General features: G+C 34.9%; 1 protein-coding gene across 3 annotated transcripts in view; it reads right to left on the reverse strand.

The window, feature by feature from the left end:
* Positions 1-22,038, reverse strand: part of TBC1D19 (TBC1 domain family member 19) — a 52,370-nt gene that overhangs the window by 12,940 nt on the left and 17,392 nt on the right. For 2 of the 3 annotated variants that reach the window (XM_075091737.1, XM_075091739.1), the window contains exons 5-13: positions 18,448-18,522; positions 17,434-17,497; positions 16,495-16,541; positions 14,367-14,477; positions 13,449-13,521; positions 12,622-12,660; positions 10,223-10,335; positions 1,132-1,206; positions 590-652 (exon numbers count right to left, since the gene is read on the reverse strand). In XM_075091737.1, the coding sequence (XP_074947838.1) occupies positions 590-652; positions 1,132-1,206; positions 10,223-10,335; positions 12,622-12,660; positions 13,449-13,521; positions 14,367-14,477; positions 16,495-16,541; positions 17,434-17,497; positions 18,448-18,522 (660 nt within the window). The remainder of the gene's footprint in view (positions 1-589; positions 653-1,131; positions 1,207-10,222; positions 10,336-12,621; positions 12,661-13,448; positions 13,522-14,366; positions 14,478-16,494; positions 16,542-17,433; positions 17,498-18,447; positions 18,523-22,038) is intronic. The other variant, XM_075091738.1, reaches the window with a different exon arrangement.

Below are 22,038 nucleotides of genomic sequence, written 5' to 3' on the forward strand. Positions count from 1 at the left end.
GCAGCAGCGAAGATAATTCTTTATAAATTAGCTGGATTTCCCATTGCTAGAAGCAGCTTTGGAATGGGAGCAATCCTAAAAGAACCATACATATCACTACCTTATTCAGAATCAATGTCTTCAATTTAAATACATCAATACAATATATTTTCTGTTTATTGCTGTAGGTCACTGAAAATCAATATTGGTTAGGGTTTTTTTTTTCAACTGGAACACTGAATATACTTCTCAAGTCTTAATTTTTTTGTATGCCACAGACATTAACCATTTTATTATTGCAAAGCTGGAAAGGGGAAGAATACGGCTGACCGTATTTGCTGGCTTACTGCATTCGAAAGACACTGTGGACGGTCCTTCAGAGTAGGATTTTTAGAAGCCTGTCCTGCTTAATCTGTTTAAGTGTACAAGATTAATTTACAGTGTTGTTATTCAGAAGGGAAAGTATATGCAACACAGCAAACAGATGCTGTCTAGGGTCCCTGTGTACTCTGCCTACACATGAACACAAAGGCAGTCCTTACTCCAAAAATTATATAATCCCACAGGAGTATACTTTCTAGCTTTTCTAAGAACAAAAACAGTTACATACCTGATATAAATAATCCTCAAATACAAAATAGTAGTCATCATTGCTTGCTGTCAGCTTTACATCCTGTAATCAAAAAATACACCCGTTTGAAGATGAAAGACATCTTTTCAGGCTCCCATAGGAGCTAATCTTAATACAGTGGTAGAAGACAATGTTTCACCATTGAATCATGAAAGAGCTGTAGTTAAGTATATACTCCATATTTTAAAATTTAAAAATGCTATATTAACTTGATGATTAAAATATTCACAACTGAAACTTGAAATGGAAGTGCTTGGACCCCAATGCTTTCTTCCTCGCAAAACCAGTTATTCCTTCAAATGAAATTACCGTTTCTTTACAACTTAACGGCTCAACTCAAACAAATGTCTTACACAAGAGCCAACATAGACACAGGAGAGAGTTTACAATAATAAATTCACACTAATTTTTCTTAAACTCCTTAAAACCAAACTACCTAACATTTTCTTTGTTAAAAAAAACCAAGTTACTGGGGTGATGAGTATATAAATCATTTAATCCCTGTTTAGATAATCACTTACTTTGTAAATCAGGCTGTCCACTAAAAGGTCGTGCTGAATCACATTTGACTTAAGCTGCTCATAATACAAGATATCCTAAAATTAAAAATATTATCATCATGAGTCTGAGACACAACTTCAATTTATATCTAAACTAATGAAGCCAATATTTAGCAGTTAAAAAAAAGTCAAGAAAAATAATGAGCATGAAAAATCATAATTATGAAAATCATGAAAAATCATAAGCTGCATACTTTTTGAAGCATTCTATCACTGTTTATTCTAGCTTAAGCCCTAAGAAATGAGGCAGATATTTAAGACTTTATAAAATGACCTCCCCTTTAGATAATTAATAAAATGAGAATGAAGGAACTAATTCAAACCAAAGACCAGTATCTTTCAACCTTTGGGTCTCTACAGCTAAAACCTTTCCCATGCTCAAAATCAGCATGGTTTTTTTCTTTGCTACCCCCTACTTTCACACACCTCCCCATTCATAGGTTCTGTCGTATCTTCTAGAATTAGTGAGTTGCTGCAAATATTTGATTGAATCTAAAATGAATCTCTAAATAGTATAAATTTGTGAAAAGATGAAATGATAAATATATTTTTAAAATCTTGTGAAGAGTACAAATAACTCAGACCTTTTTTTTAAATTCCAGTTATTTCCTGAGTATCTACAGAACATACACAAGGGTGAAATGATGGGGAAGTATCCGAACAAATGCTTCTCTGCTTTTGCTTATTCTGTCCCTTCCTTCTTAGAAAGGGCTCACAAAGGAAACAAAAAAATAAATATTGCGTTATCATCATGTAATTCTTAAATCCCTAAATACCTCGCTATCATTATGCCTACAATTAAATACCACAGTTTCATATTGAATACCACAGTTTCAAATGGATTTGGAACAAATGTATAAACTAAAATCAACAGGCCCAAAGCTCCTCCCACTTCACAAAACACTTTTGATTTCAATGTGTCTCTACAGGCACCACATAAATGCTTGATTATTCCAAGCTTCACATAACATTTACTGATTAATTCTTTGGGGGGGGGGCGAAAGCTAAGTCTGGAGTAAGGATTTAAAGAACAAATGGGAAGGGAGATGAAATTTTCACAGGGACAGAATGGAAAAAAGTAAAGAGAAGGCTAGGGAACATTGTAACGGTTCTTTGTATTAATCCAAAACTAAGAAGCAGTGAATATTGTACACTTAGAAATTATTAGAATTAATACATTATCAGACTGTTAGGTTGCAATGAGGACAAAAGCTGTATTTATTAAGTACTGATAACTACATAACTACCACAGGGAAAATATTTACATTTTTCTTTCTGAGAAATAAAAAGGGGAGGTATAAGTAATATACTATTTATTTATGAAAGATCAGACACAAATGCTTACTAAATGTAAATTAATTGCAGTACAAATGTATCACTCTGTTCTTAAGAGCTACAGAGAACTACTCAAATATTCAAGTCACAATTTTAAAGCATCCATACTGTAGTCTGATTAAGTGTACACTGTCAAATGAATAATGTCTACAGTTCTTTTTTCCATCCCAAATGACTGTATATATATTGGAACAGAAGGAGCTAATAAAAAAATCCCTCTTTTTCATGCTGAGCTGATCGCATGACTTACTGTTTCTGTTGTACATGGAAGTACTCCTGCATTAGAAATGGTACAATGAAACTCATGGCTACAAGGGGTACTAGATATTGCAACTACTGATTTATTGTAAATTGGGAAAGAGATTCTAATAACCTCATGGTTTCCTGTTGTCACTTCCTAGTTTTTAGTTCTTTAGAACCGCCCTGAACAATTGCTAAAGGCTGTCTGGAAGCGGAAAAAGAAAGTGGTATGAGGAAGGACAGTAATCTTTTGCTACACACTTACAGCACACTTGAAATTCATATGGAGAAACAAGTTTTCTTCCTAAAGTACTTTCACCGGAGGTCACACAGTGGGTCCAAGCCACAAGTTAACTTTATCACTAGTCCAGAATTTTGTGCTAACTTTTTCCTTCCTCAATTAGGAAGCCATTCAATTATGTTTTACATTTACTTACAAGAGTCCATTTTCCTGCTATTATTAAAATTATTGTAAAACCGCAACTAAAAAGTAGTCACTTAAGTACCTGGTCCATTCACCTTAACAGTCAGAATAACCTGGTATTATGTTAAATTGCCGCTGTTTTATTCATAATTAGTGATTTGGCATGCAAGGAATGACTTCACTGAATGTATGAAGAACACTTTTTTCTTGTACAGAAATCTGTTCATAAATGATGCTCTGCTGTATTGACATAATGAGTTTAGAGTGCTAGTTTCAATGCAGTTTTGTTTATGGCATCACATTGAACTATTATTGTTATGTTATTAATCTCTAAAATATTTACTAGCTTCATATGACTTAATTCAACTGCATTATTGATGGAATTGTAAAGAATCATGTTAATTGCAATTATGTAAAAGTTACAGTTTAGTATAGCCAGTGAACAGTATCTTCCCCAGAAGAAAAACAGAAAAGCACTGAAAGAAATTTAAATAGGTTTAATCAGAAGAGGGTATTTGCTATTTGTTAATCCAGAACAACATGTCTTTAAAACATTTTGTAAAATTTCTTTTTATTTTAGCAAAAAACCCAACACAATAAAGCTGAAGTGTAGAAGCTTTCCATTTCTCACCTTCAGACTTGTGTACTGATTTTAAAAAACAATGAACTCATTAGAATACAGGGCAAATATTGCCTGAGTTAGAACAGATATTTGAATCACTTAGCCTTAACCAACACGATGTACAATTTCTGAAATATATATCCTTCCCAATTTTCCTCCTCAATTTGTTTTATTTGGTGTAAATATTTCAAGCAGTTAAAGTGGTAAGAATAAGCAACCTGATGTTTAGGGCACTGTCTTAAAAAAGAGAACAACTGCTCAGATTCTTCAGCAGCTCACAGAAACTGAATGGAAGTTCTTTATAATTCAGTTGAATACTTTCTTCAGTACAATTTTAAAGAAAGAGGGTAAACAGTTTATCACCTTTTCTTTTTTCATAAATAACAGTTTCTCTTTCGCTATTATGAAACCTACTAGGTATACCTATTAGGTATAACTGGGCCAACTTGGTCGTTTCTCAGAAGATAAAGCATCGTTTGCTGTCACTGTTACAATTTCAGCATGAACTAATATTTAAAACACAACTGGAAACTCCACCCTGAAAAAATGAGTAACAAATTTACATTGCAAAGATTAGCAGGGTAAAACAGCACTTAAGTATTTTAAGAGTTAAATAATTTAGTAAAATGACCAGAAGGCCAAGATGTCCACCTGAACTAGAACTCATGAGAAAAATTTTGGGAAACAAATCAGAAATTACTAAGAAGGTATTTGCAATGCAAAACCGATCACAACCATTCTAAGATTAATGGTTTATTTCATTACTTGTCATTAATTTTCTCTTAAATTGTGATTGCTGTGATGCAAAATGAAAACTCGGCTTGGGAATCACACCAGTTATTTAGATACAACTTGACCACAAGTAGATCTTGCCCATGACTCTTAGTAAGACAAGAAGCTTGTGATTCATGCTCTATTAATACATTTATTCCTTATATCTGAATCATAAACAAGATTGGTCACAGATTTGCTTTCAAGACCCATGACCCTTTTGCTCAGTGATCAAGTTTTCCTCACACAGTGAGAAATGTTTTTAAGACACTCACTCAAGCTTCAAAAAAGATTCAAGTCTTGTTTGACTGTTTTATTGGTTGCATTTCTTCCTCCAGATGAGACAACTGACTACTACAAAGTCTCAAGAGTGTCCAAAAACGTGGCAGGTTTCTTAGCCTAAAATGTTTTCATTTATAAAACCAAAATCTTACCATTTTCATCTGATTCAACCTTTCCTCTGTGTCTGCCAAATCTTAATGTAACCTTGATTTGTAAACTTTTTACTTTCTGAAACTGTGTTGCATTTTTATATAGACCACAGATTTTCTCAAAATAATATATATTTTTTTATATTCTACACCTCTGAACATACTTATCTTTCCAAGCTGGAATAAAACACATTTCAGGATTGCAGTGCCCAGCCCTCTTGACCTTACAAAGCCACATAACAAAAATTTCCACCCAAAATACATACTGCGTCCTCCCAAGAGCATAAGGAAAAGGGAGCTCTGAGACTAGTTTGCAGGCAAGGGAGAACAGTATCTTTCAGCAGTACCCAGCAAAGCTAGTTTAAGCAGAGTCTGGTGATTCACCTTTGAAATTAAGGCTTGGATTACTCAGCAGCCTCTGTGCAGGCACATCCCACCTGTGGCCTGTCATAAAATCCCTGGTACATGAGCTGCACTGTCACTGCTGAACCATAGGCAGCTCATGATTCATTTTTAGGTTACCCCCGTCATTTGATTGCGCTGTCTATACTTGCCTCTCAAATCTAATACAAGAAATGGGTGGGTGACACATACAACTAGGAATACGAAGAAAGACTGACATTGGGGAGTCTAGAAAGGAGACACTAAGATTTGTTGGAACTGGATGAAGCCTAAAGAATGGCAACTGGCATTAATTAGGTGAGCTGTAGATTTGGGAACAGAAGTACCAGAAACAAGTACAAAACAAAAAACTAAATAGATTACATAAAGAGGTAATGGACAAAACAGCTAAAGAAAGTCCCTCCTGGCAAATCCTGGAAGAGAATCTAAACCTTATTCTCCTTTTATCAGACACCTGTGAAATCTATTTGTAAAGTACATCTTTTTCCAGCCAAAGATGAGGACAGCCCATTACTGCTACTGGCTTCTCAGCTGTTTGAATGGTGCAGTGGGTATCTTCAGCTACTGATCCTAATCTAAATAACCCTACTGATAAGGCATTGAGTTACATTATGCTCCATTATGAACTTACTATCTCACCTATTTATTAAGGTTTTAGACTTAGGAATTACATCCAATAAAAGCATAGTAAAGCAAAGCGTTACTAATTTCTGCATGCTCAAATTTCCAGAATTAAGACTGATTTTCAACCCATTACCTTAAAAAAAATTGGAGGGGAAAAAGCGTATAAGGTAAGAAACAATTTTGTTTTTTAAGCACTGCTTGAATAGCATGCAGTGAATAAAAAATAGGGTAACACACTGAACAGAAGAAAAAAATTAAACAGATTCCCAGTGTGTGCCATCCATTTGGTGCAATCAATGAGGCAGACATCCCAGAGGAAAAACTGTGATTTTGTGATTCAAGAGTATATGATAAAATATATATACACACAGCAAATTGGACTGTTTGCACAGACAATATTAACCGTGACACTGTTCAGCTTTTAAATGTTTGACTTTGCAACCTTAATAATGCTCTTTTAACACAGTTTCTCTAAAATGTACCATTACAAATGAGAACTAACAAACAATTCATTGCCAGGAAACGTGTTTACGCATTTCTAAATAATGCTGCATATAGAGCTTACAGTTTATCAGTTTTATGATTACGATGCTAGATTGCTAGTATCATCCCCTGCTTCGCTGTATATTAGCTTTATACTGAGGCTGAGCTTTACTGAATAAAATTTTCCAAACAATATTGGATGCTAATACACAATGCTGCTGCCCATACCAAACCCTCAATAATGTTTTACATTAAAGAAAGGAAATTCACAGTCCTTATGAGTTATAGATTCTTACATCTGTAAATGTAATAGAGCCTAAACTGCAAATCAGAATTATTACGGCAAGAAATCTCTACAACCACACAATTCAACTTCAGCAGAGAAACAGTACACAAGAGGTAGAGAAGTGCTAGATAAACCAATAACATCTGTATGAAATAAAGAAGATCATAAAACAGCTACATGTATCTGAAAACTGCTTTGCTATGCTTTACAAAAAAGAAAGCAGTATATGCAAGAAGAACATCTCAGGGTGTTAGAGTTCTGGCAGTAGTTACAGCCTTACTTCTGTGAAACACTAGTAAATGCAATCCTTAAAATGAACTATGGACATTCAGATTATAACATCGCTATACTACCCATGTGCTGTCCTACCTCATCTCTGGGCAGTCTGCTAGATCTCAGTCAGAAAGCTTGTCCCTTTAGTGCATTTATGTTTATAGTACTCAAAGTCCATAAAACTACTGTAACATAGAGCTCAGGATAACAAACACTATACTACGCTATGCAAAAACAGTCTTGGAAAATAAGATAAAAGGCTCCAATAGCTGTTACATTAAAAGGTACAGTTACAGTTTAGCATGCTAGAAAAACATTCATATGCACTAACATCACCATCTTAGATTATTTTCTCCAACACAGTATATCTTATCCACAGACTTTATAGTTTCTGTTCTTTGCTGGGAGGGAGGGAGGATTTTGTATTTTACTGTTTTCCAATCCTTTATTTCAAGAATCTCAAAGTAGTGCCAAATTCAGAGTCTGCATCACTTCATCCATCCTTACTTACCACTTTTTCTTTATGTTTCCATTACCATTTTCCTGCCACTTATCATCATCTTTCTCAAGTTCTTTCAGCATCATCACGAACTAATGACTCACCAATAATTCCCTGTACACAATCTACTCCGTTCAGTCTCAAAGCTCTGGACCCTGTAGAATGTCTCCTAAAAGACAATGTCAATTGCACAGGATCAAGTGTAGCCTGATGAATTTTGCAGATGACACCAAGTTGAGTGGGGAAGTAGACACTCCAGAAGGGAGAGCTGCTCTGCAGGGAGATCGGGATAGGCTGGAGGAGTGGGCCAGCAAGAACCTTATGAAGTTCAACAAGGACAAATGTAAGGTCATGCACCTGGGAAAACATAATCCAGGAGTGCAACACAGACTGGGATGCACCTGGCTGGAGAGCAGCTCTGTGGAAAGGGACCTGGGGGTCCTGGTGGACAGGGAGCTCAACATGAGTGAACAGTGTGCTGCTGCGGCCAAGAAGGCCAACAGGATGCTGGGTTACATCAAAAAGGGCATCGCCAGCAGATAGAAAGAAGTCATCATCCCGTTCTACTCAGCGCTTGTCAGGCCACACCTGGAGTACTGTGTACACTTCTGGTCCCCGCTATACAAAAAGGATGTGGACAGGCTGGAAGGGGTCCAGAGAAGGGCCACCAAGATGGTCAAAGGACTGGGAAGCCTGTCATATGAGGATAGGCTGGGAGAACTGGGTTTGTTCAGCCTTGAGAAAAGGAGGATCAGAGGGGATCTCATCCCCATGTACCAGTACTTAAGGGGTGGCTACAAAGAAGATGGAGACTCCCTTTTTACAAGGAGTCACATGGGGAGGACAAGGGGGAATGGACACAAGTTGCTCTTGGGGATATTCTGATTGGACACCAGAGGGAAATTTTTGACAGTGAGGACAGTCACCCATTGGAATAATCTCCCCAGGGATGTGGTTGACTCGGCCACATTGGATACCTTTAAGATTCGGCTGGACAGGGTGCTGGGCCATCTTGTCTAGCCTGTGCTCTTCCTAGAAAGGTTGGACTAGATGATCCCTGAGGTCCCTTCCAACCTGGGATTCTGTGAATACTGTATGTATATATAGTTTATTTTTCTTTTTCATCTACAGTTGACAGCATCATTTGCTAATTTGCGTAGAAAGTTAACTCAAGGTAAAATATGTCAACAAGAACATATGAGCTGCCCTAACATAAGGGTCCACATGCATCCTTGCAATAAGTGGGAGCTGAATTACCATTTATTACACAGTAAAGGCACACACATAAGCACTTGTGATCAAACAGCTAATGTACCATTCTCTAGCTTACCTAACAGCAAATTGAGTTAATACCCTCACAGCAGAGACTAACCTTTTGAGGTCTGAAATATTCACATTTCATGCAGAGTAGAAAAACATATTAAAACAGACTATAAAATAGAGTTAGCTTTTAAAGGACCTAACAATGTGGCTTACAAATATATTAATAGACAGACATAGCTAGTTCCTCTTTAAAAAAGGTAACTATTGAAAATTGTCCATGTGAATTTCAGGAATCATATTTTAATAAATCTATTTCTGTGACAACTCATGCCTTACATGAACATTAAATGAAATATTTTATCATTTTTCTGATTATTATCTTAGCTTTCAGTCATCAAAACAGAATACCTGGCTTTTTTATTCAATTATTTCGTTTTCCACATTAAGATAAAAATGTTCTTAGAGCATGCAGCATTTAACAGATTATGAACAGATGCAATGTAACCATCAACATTAAAGACTTCTAAAATTCAAGCTGTCACGATAACTTAAGATAAATTAAATCTAGTGTTGAGTATCTTAAGTAAGATGTATTATATTTCATTATTATTTCAAAAGCTCTTTCTTCTACAGAAAATTTGATCTTTTATTTACTAGAAACAAAAGTCTATTTTATTTTTTTCACAAAGGAATAAACTAATTCTAACACCAGACCAAATAACTTCAACCCCTTCGGTAAACTGTCAATGAACAAGATTTACATTTGTTTTTAAGAGCAAGAGCTTATGATTGTGATATGTAGTTACTAATAAATGCCCCAGGATTACAAGAAAATGGCTACATCCTCAAGGGACATGAGGTACTATGAAATTCTCACATTTATGAGCATGTATGCATGTTGTTTATATGTATGCATGTTATTTTGTTGCAATAAAAGCCTTACGTCAAAGTATGCACAAATCTTTTTATGGTTTATTAGCTATATTGACTATAGCGTGCCTTCAGATACTGCAACAGATTTCATTGTTGAGGACTTGTGTCAAATATAAGGTACTATGAAAAACTGCTGACAATCGACATGTCACTAGTTCCTCTTTACATCTTTCCAAAAAAGTCAGCACCGTATAGGAAAACCCCAGAAGCCAACCAGATCAATTGAATAGTTTGTTCTACAGTAATTTGCTCATATATCTGTTAAAATTTAGGGAAGAGCCTAAAAGACTTCAGCACAGTACGGAGTTTTTTACAGGCATGTGCATATTTCCCATATAACATTTATCAGTTTCTGTGACAACTCAGTAAAGCATGTCTATTTTGGAAAAAGATCACTGGAAGATAAGTGCTTGCCCTTTTGTGTTTTCACCTAGTCTTCATATTTCACTCGCGCTTTGCTCCTTACCTCTGGCTGATTAGAAATATTGAGAATGAGTGCCCACAGATCAGCTCGGAGTGCTGTTGGACATCCCTGACGAACATATTGCTGAGCTGCAGCACTATCTTGCTCTGCTAAAACTGTTAAGAAACAAAGCAGGTAATGAATTGATGTCATTTAAGACTTCCAAAGTTTATTAAATTATCAAGTACTTTAATTTTTAACTTTACAAACTGGTTTACCATACTGTAAGCGTTAGCTAATGGGAAAATATCTAAAAGGTCTGGTTTCCACAATGTGATTTAGAAGTAGCTCCCTGGGAAACAAAGCAATTGATACTAATCAGCAAGGCTGTACTACCTTCTGTCACAAAATAGCACTTAGTATGTATCCTCTTAGTATGTACCTATGACTACATCAAGGCTAGTTGCAGCTAGTAGGCTGGCCACAAAATACTCTTGTTTAACTATGAATGGTAACTCAGTTCAAATAGAGATTGCCACTCACTATGGTTTTTTTTGTCTCCCCTATTTTTGTGTTAATTATATTGAGTATCTTCACAGATAACCGCGGGGCAAGGATTTTCCATTTCAGAGTATACTGTCATGTTCTCTCATTATTGGTATACGTACTCTGGAGGATGAAGACTGTCTTTCTCAAAAGATTTTGTTTTTCCTTCAGATTGACGTAAAACAAATAGCCTGCTGTTGACAGGTTTGCCTAGACAGGTCATTGTTGTGACGCTTTAGGCTATTCTGTCACATGGGCTTCATCTTGAACACAGTACTGTACATACCTTAGGGCTGATTATTTCATTCCTTACTTAAATCTATAAACTTGAAATACAATGATCTTTATCTGTTCTAATCTGGTAGAAGTGTTGATTCCCATCAAGGTTATGTGATTAACTGTGCCCTTATACCTGAAAGGTCTTTCACAACAGAGAGAGAGTTGGGAGAATACTTCTGTGAGATTATCTAGACACTAGATAGGTGTTGTGCTGGTACTCAAAAGTTTCCAAATCTGTATCCTCTGATTCTTCTGAAGTCTCTCAGAAACAACTTGCTTTTCTAAACTTAACTAAATTCAATATTCAAAATAGCCACCTGGTGTGACTTAGAAGGATGAGGTTTGGAATTATAAAGTTATATAACTGATTCCCCTCTCCATCCCTCTCTTCTTAAATACTGAATAGAGCAGCCTACCAATTTTCTGTTTAACCCGCAGAGCTCTAACACAGAGGGTGTGTGATCCTTTTTTCCTAAATGAAGAGGGCAAAAAGAAAAACCGTTCCTACATTCCCCACAAAACTTTAGAAAAGAAAGACTGTGTCATCTCAGTGTCCATGAGTGTTTACCTTATTGTTTCTAACTGAGACACAAAATATTAAAAAGTAGTTTTGCTGTATACAAGATGGGTTTTGCTAAATACAATAAAGAAAATTACCCCACCTTGGCAATACATCTAATGTAAAAGCAAAATCAATGCATCAGTGGCAACCAAAGTCATAACCAACACCCAACAAAGCATGCAGTAGGATTCCCACTGAATAAACTAAGATTTCAGTTTATGGTCAAGGCTCTTAACTTATATTTTTACAAGATTTTGTGGCTTTGCGTATAGGGATGAGGGATAGAATGAAGACCACAAAAGGAGAGGTAAGAAAGAAAGGTCACTGGTTTGTTACTGAGAAAAAAAAGGGCGGGGGGGATGGAGGACTTTTGGGATGGTGTCCTCTCTATTTTTTTCTTTGATGATGAGAATGTTTAGCAGGAATCACAAGAGACAGTAAGGAGCAGATACTGATGGATTTAAAACATTCCTTTTATGTTTCTCCTATAAGCAAACTTGAGCTACTAAATTATTATTTCTTCTATCTTTCCCTTTCTTTTGTAGGTTATTTCTTAACCTAGAAAAAACCTGAAACTTCTTCAGACAAGCAGTATACAGAGATAAATGAGTGTATTTTCCATGGTGTCTAAGTACTACAATACTTAGCAAGTTCTGCAGTTGCGAATAACTATTGAAAAGACTGTTCTGACGCACAGGCGTAAACCCCATTACACTAATGAGAACTGCGTGTGCAGAGAAAGGAGTCCAGAGTCTTTTGACTGTAAAATGAAATTCAGTAGTGGCATAAGTTACCACCAAAAAGTTATGTCTTTATGCTTCCTATTTCATTTTTAATGGAATATCTGTGGAGCTATTTACTGGTAGACTGCAAATGCCTGCTTCTCTGTCTCTGTCTGAATTACAATGGTATTACTGACTGTCTCTGTCTAAATTACAATGGTATTACTGACTATGCTTTGCATTAGTCTGTCTAAATTGTTGAAATTCTAAAAGGTATATGTAATTGAGGTAGAAATTTTCTAAATGTGTTCCTAACTACTCAGAGTTTATTTTAGATGAAACTAGATCCATACCTTTCTGTCCAACTCGCACATGTTCATTTTCAAAGAACTCTAGAAAATTAAGAAATAAAAAAGAATGGCAAAAATTAAATTAAAAAGATATCCCAGCTAGTATCGTATTTTATATTTTTACTACACACCACTACATTCAGCTGATTTTTATTGCTAATGCCACTAAAAATTAACCTGCATCAGCATCAATGTTCTTTTTCAAAAACTAAGAAATAATAATACAGAATTTTTTATTGTCTGAAGGACACAAATACCAAAGTAGCCCTTTACCGCATGAACCTAGACTTTCAATTAGGTAAGTTTCCATTTAAAAAGAAAAATCACTTGCTACGATAATGCTTTCCACTTTTATATGGAAAGACCATTTCAAAACCTGTTTTTACAGGAATAAATGCATACATGGAAAACCAACAGAAATTATGCACTATTTAAGGTACTGAATATTAATATATGGATATTTTCTGTAATCTTTTCTTAAAGATAGTTATTTAAAAGATGTTTGTATATATGCCTTTCTGTTAGTTGGCTTAACATTCACCGATATTTTCTGTGTTTTTGGAGATAGGCAATTTTGTCCTCCAAACACACTGAAATTAACATATTTTCAAATTAATGTAATGATTTTACATCCTCTCCAAACCTGACCCTTCATATTTTCAGTGCTTTCTATTATTAGCCATATTTTACTGAGAAAATCACTACAATCATAGTTACAGAACAAATATTTATGGTTTACCATGGAAAAAATACACAAATTACTTGATAATTGCAAAGTATTCTACTCATTAGTGTCCTATTTAAGTGACTGAAGCACAGCATTAGCTAACCAGGAGGCACTTGCGCTGAATCATCAATACCCAGCTGTCCTATATTTAAGCCCAGTTCACTGAAGTCTTCTTTCTGAAAAGAAACAAACCCATAAAACAGTAATTAGCAATGTTTAATTTTCTAAATCACTAGACATTTCTTCTCAAAGGCTTAATGCGAATATTTTCCAAACCAAACATAGTTCTTTTACGTGTTTGTATCTATATTAAATATGAGCTCAGGTTTTTACAGAGAAAAATCTCACATCAACTCTTACTTAGTTTTAGGAATAGGCCCAGTTTTCATGTCAACTATGAGCTACATCTGCATGTAATAAAGTGGTGATTGAAAGATTAGGTTACGGATATCTAATTCCCAACCCAGGTCTAAGTTTTTCTACTAGCCTAAAATCTTCAAGAGTCTTATCAGTGAAACGTTAAGAGCAGCTCTCCCATTTTCAAACTATAATACTAGTACCGAAGCATTTCCTTTCATCTACAATCTGACAGTAAAGGGATTTTAAATTGCTTTGAGAAGAAAATTAGAAGCTGATTGACAGGTTACTCATCTTGTACAGAGTCAAATACAACTGTAGAATTAAGGTACATATTTAAATTTTTCTTTTACAGAAAAAAATAAGCGAATGATGTGTACAGAAAAATATTTTTGGCACAAATCAAAGCTGTGTGGCATAAAATGAAAAATTCCATACTGGCTGATAATTTGCTGTTTATGTTTTACTTTTCATTAAAAACATCTTTTCATAATTTTTTTTTTTTTACACTCTGTGTTTTAACTACATATTTAAATTGATTTTCACTTTCAAAAGGAGAAATTTATCATGATATTAATATTCTTCCTTATTGTTTAGAACCTCACTCATTAGCAAGGCAAAATAATTCTTACAGAAACTTTTTGTAAGAAAAAAATATACTTACCAATTCTGGAATATCTTTAACTTTTAGAGGAACCTGAATTAGCCCCAGATGATTTCTGAAACTAGGCTGTTCTCCATTTTCATAGTTTGGGTTTCGAAGATTCATCAGTACCTTAAAAATGGTAGCTCTGTCATTCCTTGCATATATTCAGAAAGTTATATTCAGAACTCTTCTTACCATCAGTATTACAAACAGTATGTTCAGCATAAAACCATTTCCTGCAACTATCATATATATACGTCCAAATTACCGAATTATATCTCAATATCTTCAAAATCAAAACGAAGCCAAATTTTTAAGGAAGCAAACATATTCTACTTTGAGAAGTAAGCCTAAATTATTAAATTAAAAAAGGAGAAAACACTTTTGATATATGGGATTAAGTGCTGGCTACATAGTAATGTCTTGATTAATTAAAAATCACTTTAGCATTAAAGCCATTCAAACGCCAAGAGTATATTTCTGATGGCTACAATATCCAGGATATTCTTCAGAATTATTTTTTTTCTGGAAGAATTTTCATCAATATTCTTACACTGGCAATCCCACGTAGCTTTCAGTCAAAGTGCTACATAATTTGCTACTAAAATAATTTCTTATTAAATGCCAATACAGAAAAATACCTTATTTCGTTTAATTAAAAAAAAAAAAAAGGTACAGAATTGAAAACCTAACATAAGGATAAAATTTAAGAGACAGGAAATCATAATGTCAAGATAAGTAACTTTGATCTATAACGACATTTACACCCTCTTACATACTGTTATTCCATGGGTATAGATTTTCATATTATAATGTTCAGCTGGTAAGGATTCTTCCTAAGATGAGTTTCCAGCTCTTAAGAAATAGTTCCACACATCCTACCTCTACAATTCTCAGATTTGTACGAATTCTAATACCACATAAACTCAGTGTCAGACTTGTAAATTTAAGGATTAATGTAAGAGACTGCAAGCTCTGGAAAGAAAACAGTATGAAAGAAAAAAGTGACCTTGCAGGTGAAGATGGATTTATTTACAGATTCAAGATTAAATACACAACTTGGCTTTTAGTACAGTGATGGAAAACAGAATAAATAAAAAATTTCCAATATTATTATAACTAACGGAACAAAAGGAGCTTTTCAGAAATGTAAGAAAATGGATAGCAAGTTTATTGTTGGATTCAGGAATATATTCACAATTCATAACCATGAAACAATATACACTTCAATCATAAATACTGTCTCCTTTACCACTACAAAAGACATTCCACTAATCTTGCACTGAATCACATCAAAATATTAATGCATTAATTCGGACTGATAATTCAATACTAGACTTCTAAGTTTTATTCTGTAAATGAGGAGGCCATCTTAACTCTATAATTCTACACTGTCATCATGCTCTAATCAATTTGTTTCCTGAGTAACTCACAGGATAGTCAGATACGGATTTTTAAAATTTTATTTTCAATCACATTTTAATCCAAAATCTCCCATTTGTCACCAATAAGTTCACTGTCATCAATAATGTTTAGTGTCTGTCCTCCATGCCTATTCTAGCAACAGCTGGCAAAGCAAGTTCTGTCTTACTAAGGTGTTCTGTGCCTGAACCATACAAAATGATAAGTACTACTGTCATTTCTGACTTAAAAGGTTCAGCAGTCACCATTTTTTTAATGGCTTGGTTTCATTACAGACAAAAGCCTCCAAATTCCACGAAGTTCAGTTTCATGTTTGATTTTTCAGACTTCATAGATAACCTACAGTTTCAACTGCGTACAGGCCTCCTATCTACCACCAGTCTATCAGCTTCACATATTGCAATTCATCAGCTTAACATACTGCAATTTAAAATGTAAAACAATTTATTAAATCAGTTGGAGAATTGCTCTCAGAGGAAAAAAGTTAGCTCCAAAGTGATTGTTCTTCTCTTTCTCCGAAGTTTACCACAAGTACAATTTAAAAATGAAGGTACAAAAAAAAAAAAAAAAAAAGACAATAGCATCTTGTTTTGTAAACAAAACACGGACTCATAAAACACATCCCAAATTTCACTTGCTATAAAGGACAACTTGTCTGAAATACACTTAATTATTTTTTCCACTTCCCAGTCAATGGCTGAGATACTGTTTCATAAATGCATACCTCAAGAAAATCTTTAGGTGCATAAACAGGCCGGAAGAGACTTAAATCTGAAATCAGATATCAATGATGCTATGTTAAAACCAAGAGATGAAAAAAACATGCCATTTTCCCATAGCTGTAACACAATCTAGCAACTTCAATAACATATTAGAGCAAAGATTAAAATAACGTTATCGAAGATATCATGGCTACAACCACCACCTATCCTCCAAGATCATGCTACTGTTAGTGCCTTAGTTTTGTAAACCCCAAGTAAGTGAAAAGTAGTCACAGGAAGCTTTTTACTTATTCCACATAAGTCTTTAGATTGAACCATACTTAGACACAGGGCAGATAAAATATACAAAAAAGGGTTTTTTTTAAGAGCATACACTGTTGAATTAAATGTACTGCTGTGAAATAAAAAACAGGGACTTGTCATATACAATCCAGGAAAAGTGTTTGCCATCACAGAGGTGGTACCGCAATACAAACTAGTACCTTTGCAAAATTACTTCTTTTAAGGAACTTGGATACGAACTAAGGCGACACTTAGCCTTGTTCTCCCAAAGGATAACATGGCTGACTATTCTGTGCAAGTGTTATTTTTATCTTTTGTTAATAAAATATCTGAGCTCAATTATCCATAGTTCTGAACATTTTCTTTCTATTAGCCTGAGTTTACACTAAGAGGATTGCCCTAGCTGTATAAACCTCTAAAGCACTGGAATGAGGATTATTATATCATAACCTCTCAGTGACGATTCAAAAGTTACAACAAGAACTTGAAACAAAATAACAATTAAATATTTATTTATGCATAATGACACATTACCAATGAGAAAAAAATATTTAAATCAGTTTCCCTTGAAGTCATTACACCAGTCTTTGACTGATATGATGTGTATGCTATTTTTCTGTGTACAAAAATTTAATGGACATAAATTTAGTTAACCTTACCTGGTTCATCAGTTCCCATTTCATTCCATTTATTAAGCAGTTCTTTCTGTTCACTTACAGGCCTCTGAAAGGCACAAGAAAGTAACACTTCTTTTTTTAACAGAATCAGTAAAAACATGCCTATTTCAAAAACATAAATCAATACAACACTTTAAAAAATAGTTTGCACTAGCAACACAAACTTAGCTTGCTTACAAATCATCCCCAGCCTGAAGTTATATTCTCCTGTAGGAAGTCCAAGTTCCAGTTCAAAGAAAAAAGGAGCCCACTAAAGAGTTTCATGTGTTTACTAATGAATTTTATGCTATTTAGTAGTCAGTTTCATACTACTGAAGATTGACTGTTCATTCCATAGAGCTGTTGGACAAATTCCCGTCCCTGGCACAGTCATGAAAAGCAAACAAACACAACTGCATCCTTTATCTCATATGATGAACCATAGAGGTTCTGCTACCTATCATAGATACAGAACAGGAGAAAAATAAATAACAAAACGTTCTAACATTATTCCCCAATTCCATGATCTTTAAAATAAAAGCTTCTAAATTAATAAAAAACCAAACCAAAAGAGAACTGAATGAATGACAATCAAAATTAGTGATGTACCGGTATCTCTGCCTCCTAAAGTACCAGTTCAGCTATAGCTTTCTGCAGCACTCAAAGTATATTGTGTACAGGCTATGCAGCTAGAAGTTATGCAGCCAAGACTGCACACAAAAATGTTCTATTAAGGGCAATGAGCATAGCAATTAGCTTTCCAACGTGCTGCTCCCTCAAGAGGCTAAATACTGCAACAGCAAAGAGGAATATCTGCCTACAGACTTCATCTTTTCCCAGGTTGAGCTGACGCATACATTGCCACTATCTGTGAAAATTATCCTGTATTAAAATTATTTGGATACCAGCCTTGCAGCTCTTGATAACCATGTGCAAAATGAACATTACAAGTGTGCAAGAAGAGGCTTAATTTCCAAAAAATGTCAGTTTGGCAACAGAAAGTTAATAATACGTTACCTTCTGTGCTAGTGGGATACTGAGCTCTGTGCACATGCTGTTTAAACTTTTTAGGATTCGCTTCTCCCAGCTTCCCTAAAATGCACAAAAACATTAAACTACCCGGAATTTCTTTTTCCTCCAACTGCATTTATCATGTAATAATAAGCAGCTTTTAAAAGTCATATATAAGAAAGGATAGCAAGAGTCATTGACAGACACCTGCAAAAACGTTAAGAGAATATTTACATCCTTGTTTAAACGGAAACAATAGAGCAGACAATTTCATCATTTACATCACAATAAAGAAACAGAAAAATGAGTTGTTCACATTTCAGATCTCCAAAAAGCACGTATTTCACAACTACTGATTTGTGACATATGCCTAATGATCAAGCTTCCTTATATGTCAAAATTTAACAATTTTTTCAAATTATTATAAAGCAGAACAATCAACTGTGTACAGAGAATGTCTTCTCCACTTTGTGACCTGAAGAGAGTGCAAGTCTTTCTCCACAAAAGGTATCTCAGATGTTCTCAGAAGTTAAAAACGTAGAAATTTGGTATTCCGTAATGCTCAGAAAAATAGCTCTTCTAAAATAAAGCTTAGGAAATAGTTCTCTAATCAAAGAGAAAACCAGAAGTAGACAATACCTCAGTAGCAAGTGGACAGCTTAAAGAGCAATCAGATTCTTCCAACCATTGCATTAGACTTCAAACGTACCATATGGTGCCTAATCCGTGGATAATTCCTCTGAGGTTAATGCCAACTAGTACTGACTTCCCAGTCAACTGATTTAGGATTTCGCTTCCGTGATTACACCAGCACTGGTGGGTTTTATAATTAATTTAGTTTTCTGTGGATGATGAGTCAGGCCCCAATAAAATGAATGCAAAGGCTCCTCTTAATGTAATTTAACTCTATTTATTACTTGTAATTTGCTCTAGACACAAATTCTACAACAGTTAGTTACTGTCTAACCACATGTTCCTCAAACTTAAAGTTCTGTCTGAAAGAGGATGCAGTTTATTAGACAGGAAGCAAGGGAAGGGAAGGGCAGATGTTCAAATGTTCTGTTAAAAAAATTAAAATTATGTCTATAATTGTTTCATTTTCGCTTCCATTTACAAGGTACTCTCATTACCTTTTCCATCAAATGGAATAGCTATCTTTCACCAGAAATTTCTTCTCACAATCAAGCCATCCCTTCACCTTCTCTTGCATAAACTAAAAATCTCTGAGTATTAATTGTAAGGAATGTTTTCCAAATGGCAGTATTTTTTATAATATTCTGTAAAATATTTTTATTTAACTGTATCATCATATTCAAATGCCTTCCATACACTGCAGTTACACAACACCATGCCACAAACTGGTTATTCTCTCACAGAGGGGTGGTGTAGAGCATGTACAGTACCCTGTTTTGCTGAGAAGTGGGGTTTTGTGGCTGAAGGAAATGAGAAATGAGAGAGCATGAAGACTACCAAGCCACATAGGATAAGAAAGTGGAAATAAAGAGAATGCAGAGGTGTTAGTAGCAGTTTAAAAATCAAAAAAGAAGCATGGATATGCCTCAAGATATAAAAGCTACAAAGGAGGCAGATGGCAGGTTTGCAACAGAGAACCACTCGTTCCAAGGAACTCAAAGGTTGATATTCTTGGTGTGACTGACAACTGCCAGACCAGACATTAACCTGCTTATTGCACTGGGGATGCAACATACTAGTAATAAATCACTTCTGGATACTCGTAAACTGTGCCATAATTCAGCCTTCAAGACTCTGCCCAGTAAAAGATGTTCAAATAAAAGGAACCAAGTCAAAACAGAAGTGAGGGTTACACAGCCTCTCCAAGCAAGACACCCTCCCCCCTCCTCAGGACAGCAGAGTTACCTGCAGTGAGCAGAAACAGAACGCAGGATCCTTGACTGAAATAAAAGCCAGAGGCAGAGTTCATAAAGTCATTTCATTGATGGGAACAATAAATTTTCCAAGATGATTCCACTAATTTTATGAAGATATTTATCACTAAGAAAACATGTTTCCAGGATTGCTATGGTTACAGTGATAACCTTCAGTAAAATAGTTGAAACTGAGGAAGGCAATACTGCAATTTGGTAACAATTTCAAACATGTCTATTACAAATCAAATTTATCTTATCCTGTAGCAAAGTAATTTATAAATTTCACTGCAGTTAAATGAAACTGGGTGGGCAACAAATAAACTAAACAGAAATAAGTCACAACTGCATAAACTAGCCAGGATTAGTTACAGTTTTTTCCACAGTAATGAATCCTAAAGTTCTTTCAGAGTATACCTAATAAGACCTACTCTGCAGGTGGTAGAATTCAAGGTCTCTGGACACAGATTTCATTTGGTACATTTTCTCTAATCAAAACTTGTAAATTTCAAAAAGAAGAGAAATACAGAAACTGTGTTGGTACTACTTTCATTCTGATGCTCATGAACTTTTCATTTGGCCTCTGATAAGAGGCATAACTTAATTTAGGACACAAGAAACCAGATCAATACATGATCTAAAGGAGATCTGAATATCTTGTACTCCAACTTCTGTAGCAAGAAACAGAAATTCTTTTAGGAATAATAAAAATGTTATCAAATTTCCTTTGACTTGAATACTTTTCAAAGAAGCACCATTTTTCTTTATCTACTCTTCAAGCACTCAAGTCTATTTTCTCAAAGAGATTTAGAAACTAGGAAAGGTGAATTGACTATTGAAATAAGACATTTTAAGCAGATCTTTAGCAGTCACAGCATTAGAGTATGTAACATTGTAATATTATTTTTTTCAGAGTCTACCAGTCTTTTTCAAGAAAGAAAATAATTTAGCTGGTTTTTGTCCTTTAGGGATTATTTAACTCTTCTGGAGGAAATTAGGCTATGGATAGGAACATTTCTATTATACTTTGGAAAGTTCCTAGTACCCACGCTCTTATTGAAATCAGCTGTAATGTTACTCTTATTTTAAATAGGACTGGGGAGTTCTCTAGCTCGTAACTATAATCCTACAGGTCAGAATGCTTTTTTGATTGTGTGACTATATAGCATGTACAACATGGGGAATCTGGTCCTAGCTGGGCAAAAAAAAACAACCAGAATGTCAACAGCAAATATAGAAATGTACTTCAAGGTAATTTTCTAATCAAGGCTGTTGTTTATGTATGGACTTTCTTCAAAATGCAAGATCTGAAAATGAACAAAGAGGAACATAGGAAAATTTAAGCACTGGGAGGAAAGGATTTGCTTTAGCAAAGCTCTACTTCAGTAAGATCTTCACAGATTTGGCTAGAAGCATGGAGGAAAGGAATCTAATGAAGCAAGGGACAAACAGGTTAAAACACAGACAATTATGGTCTTCTACCTTCCCAGAATTCTGAACTGCAGCCCGCCAGAGAACAGTTTCTCTTTTCAGGTCCCTGTATATTTAGATAACCAGCTGATGCTACTCAGGTAGAACACACTGAATTACCCTCAAGATTTCCTGAAGTAGTACATCAGAATTCTCATTTTTGTAAATGTACTCCAGCACCCTAGTTTTAAGAACTGCCCGTTCCTTCAGGAAGGTATACAGTATCGCAAAAGATCACCAG

This window comes from Phalacrocorax aristotelis, chromosome 4 (genome assembly GCF_949628215.1).
Source record: "Phalacrocorax aristotelis chromosome 4, bGulAri2.1, whole genome shotgun sequence".
Lineage (NCBI taxonomy): Eukaryota > Metazoa > Chordata > Aves > Suliformes > Phalacrocoracidae > Phalacrocorax > Phalacrocorax aristotelis.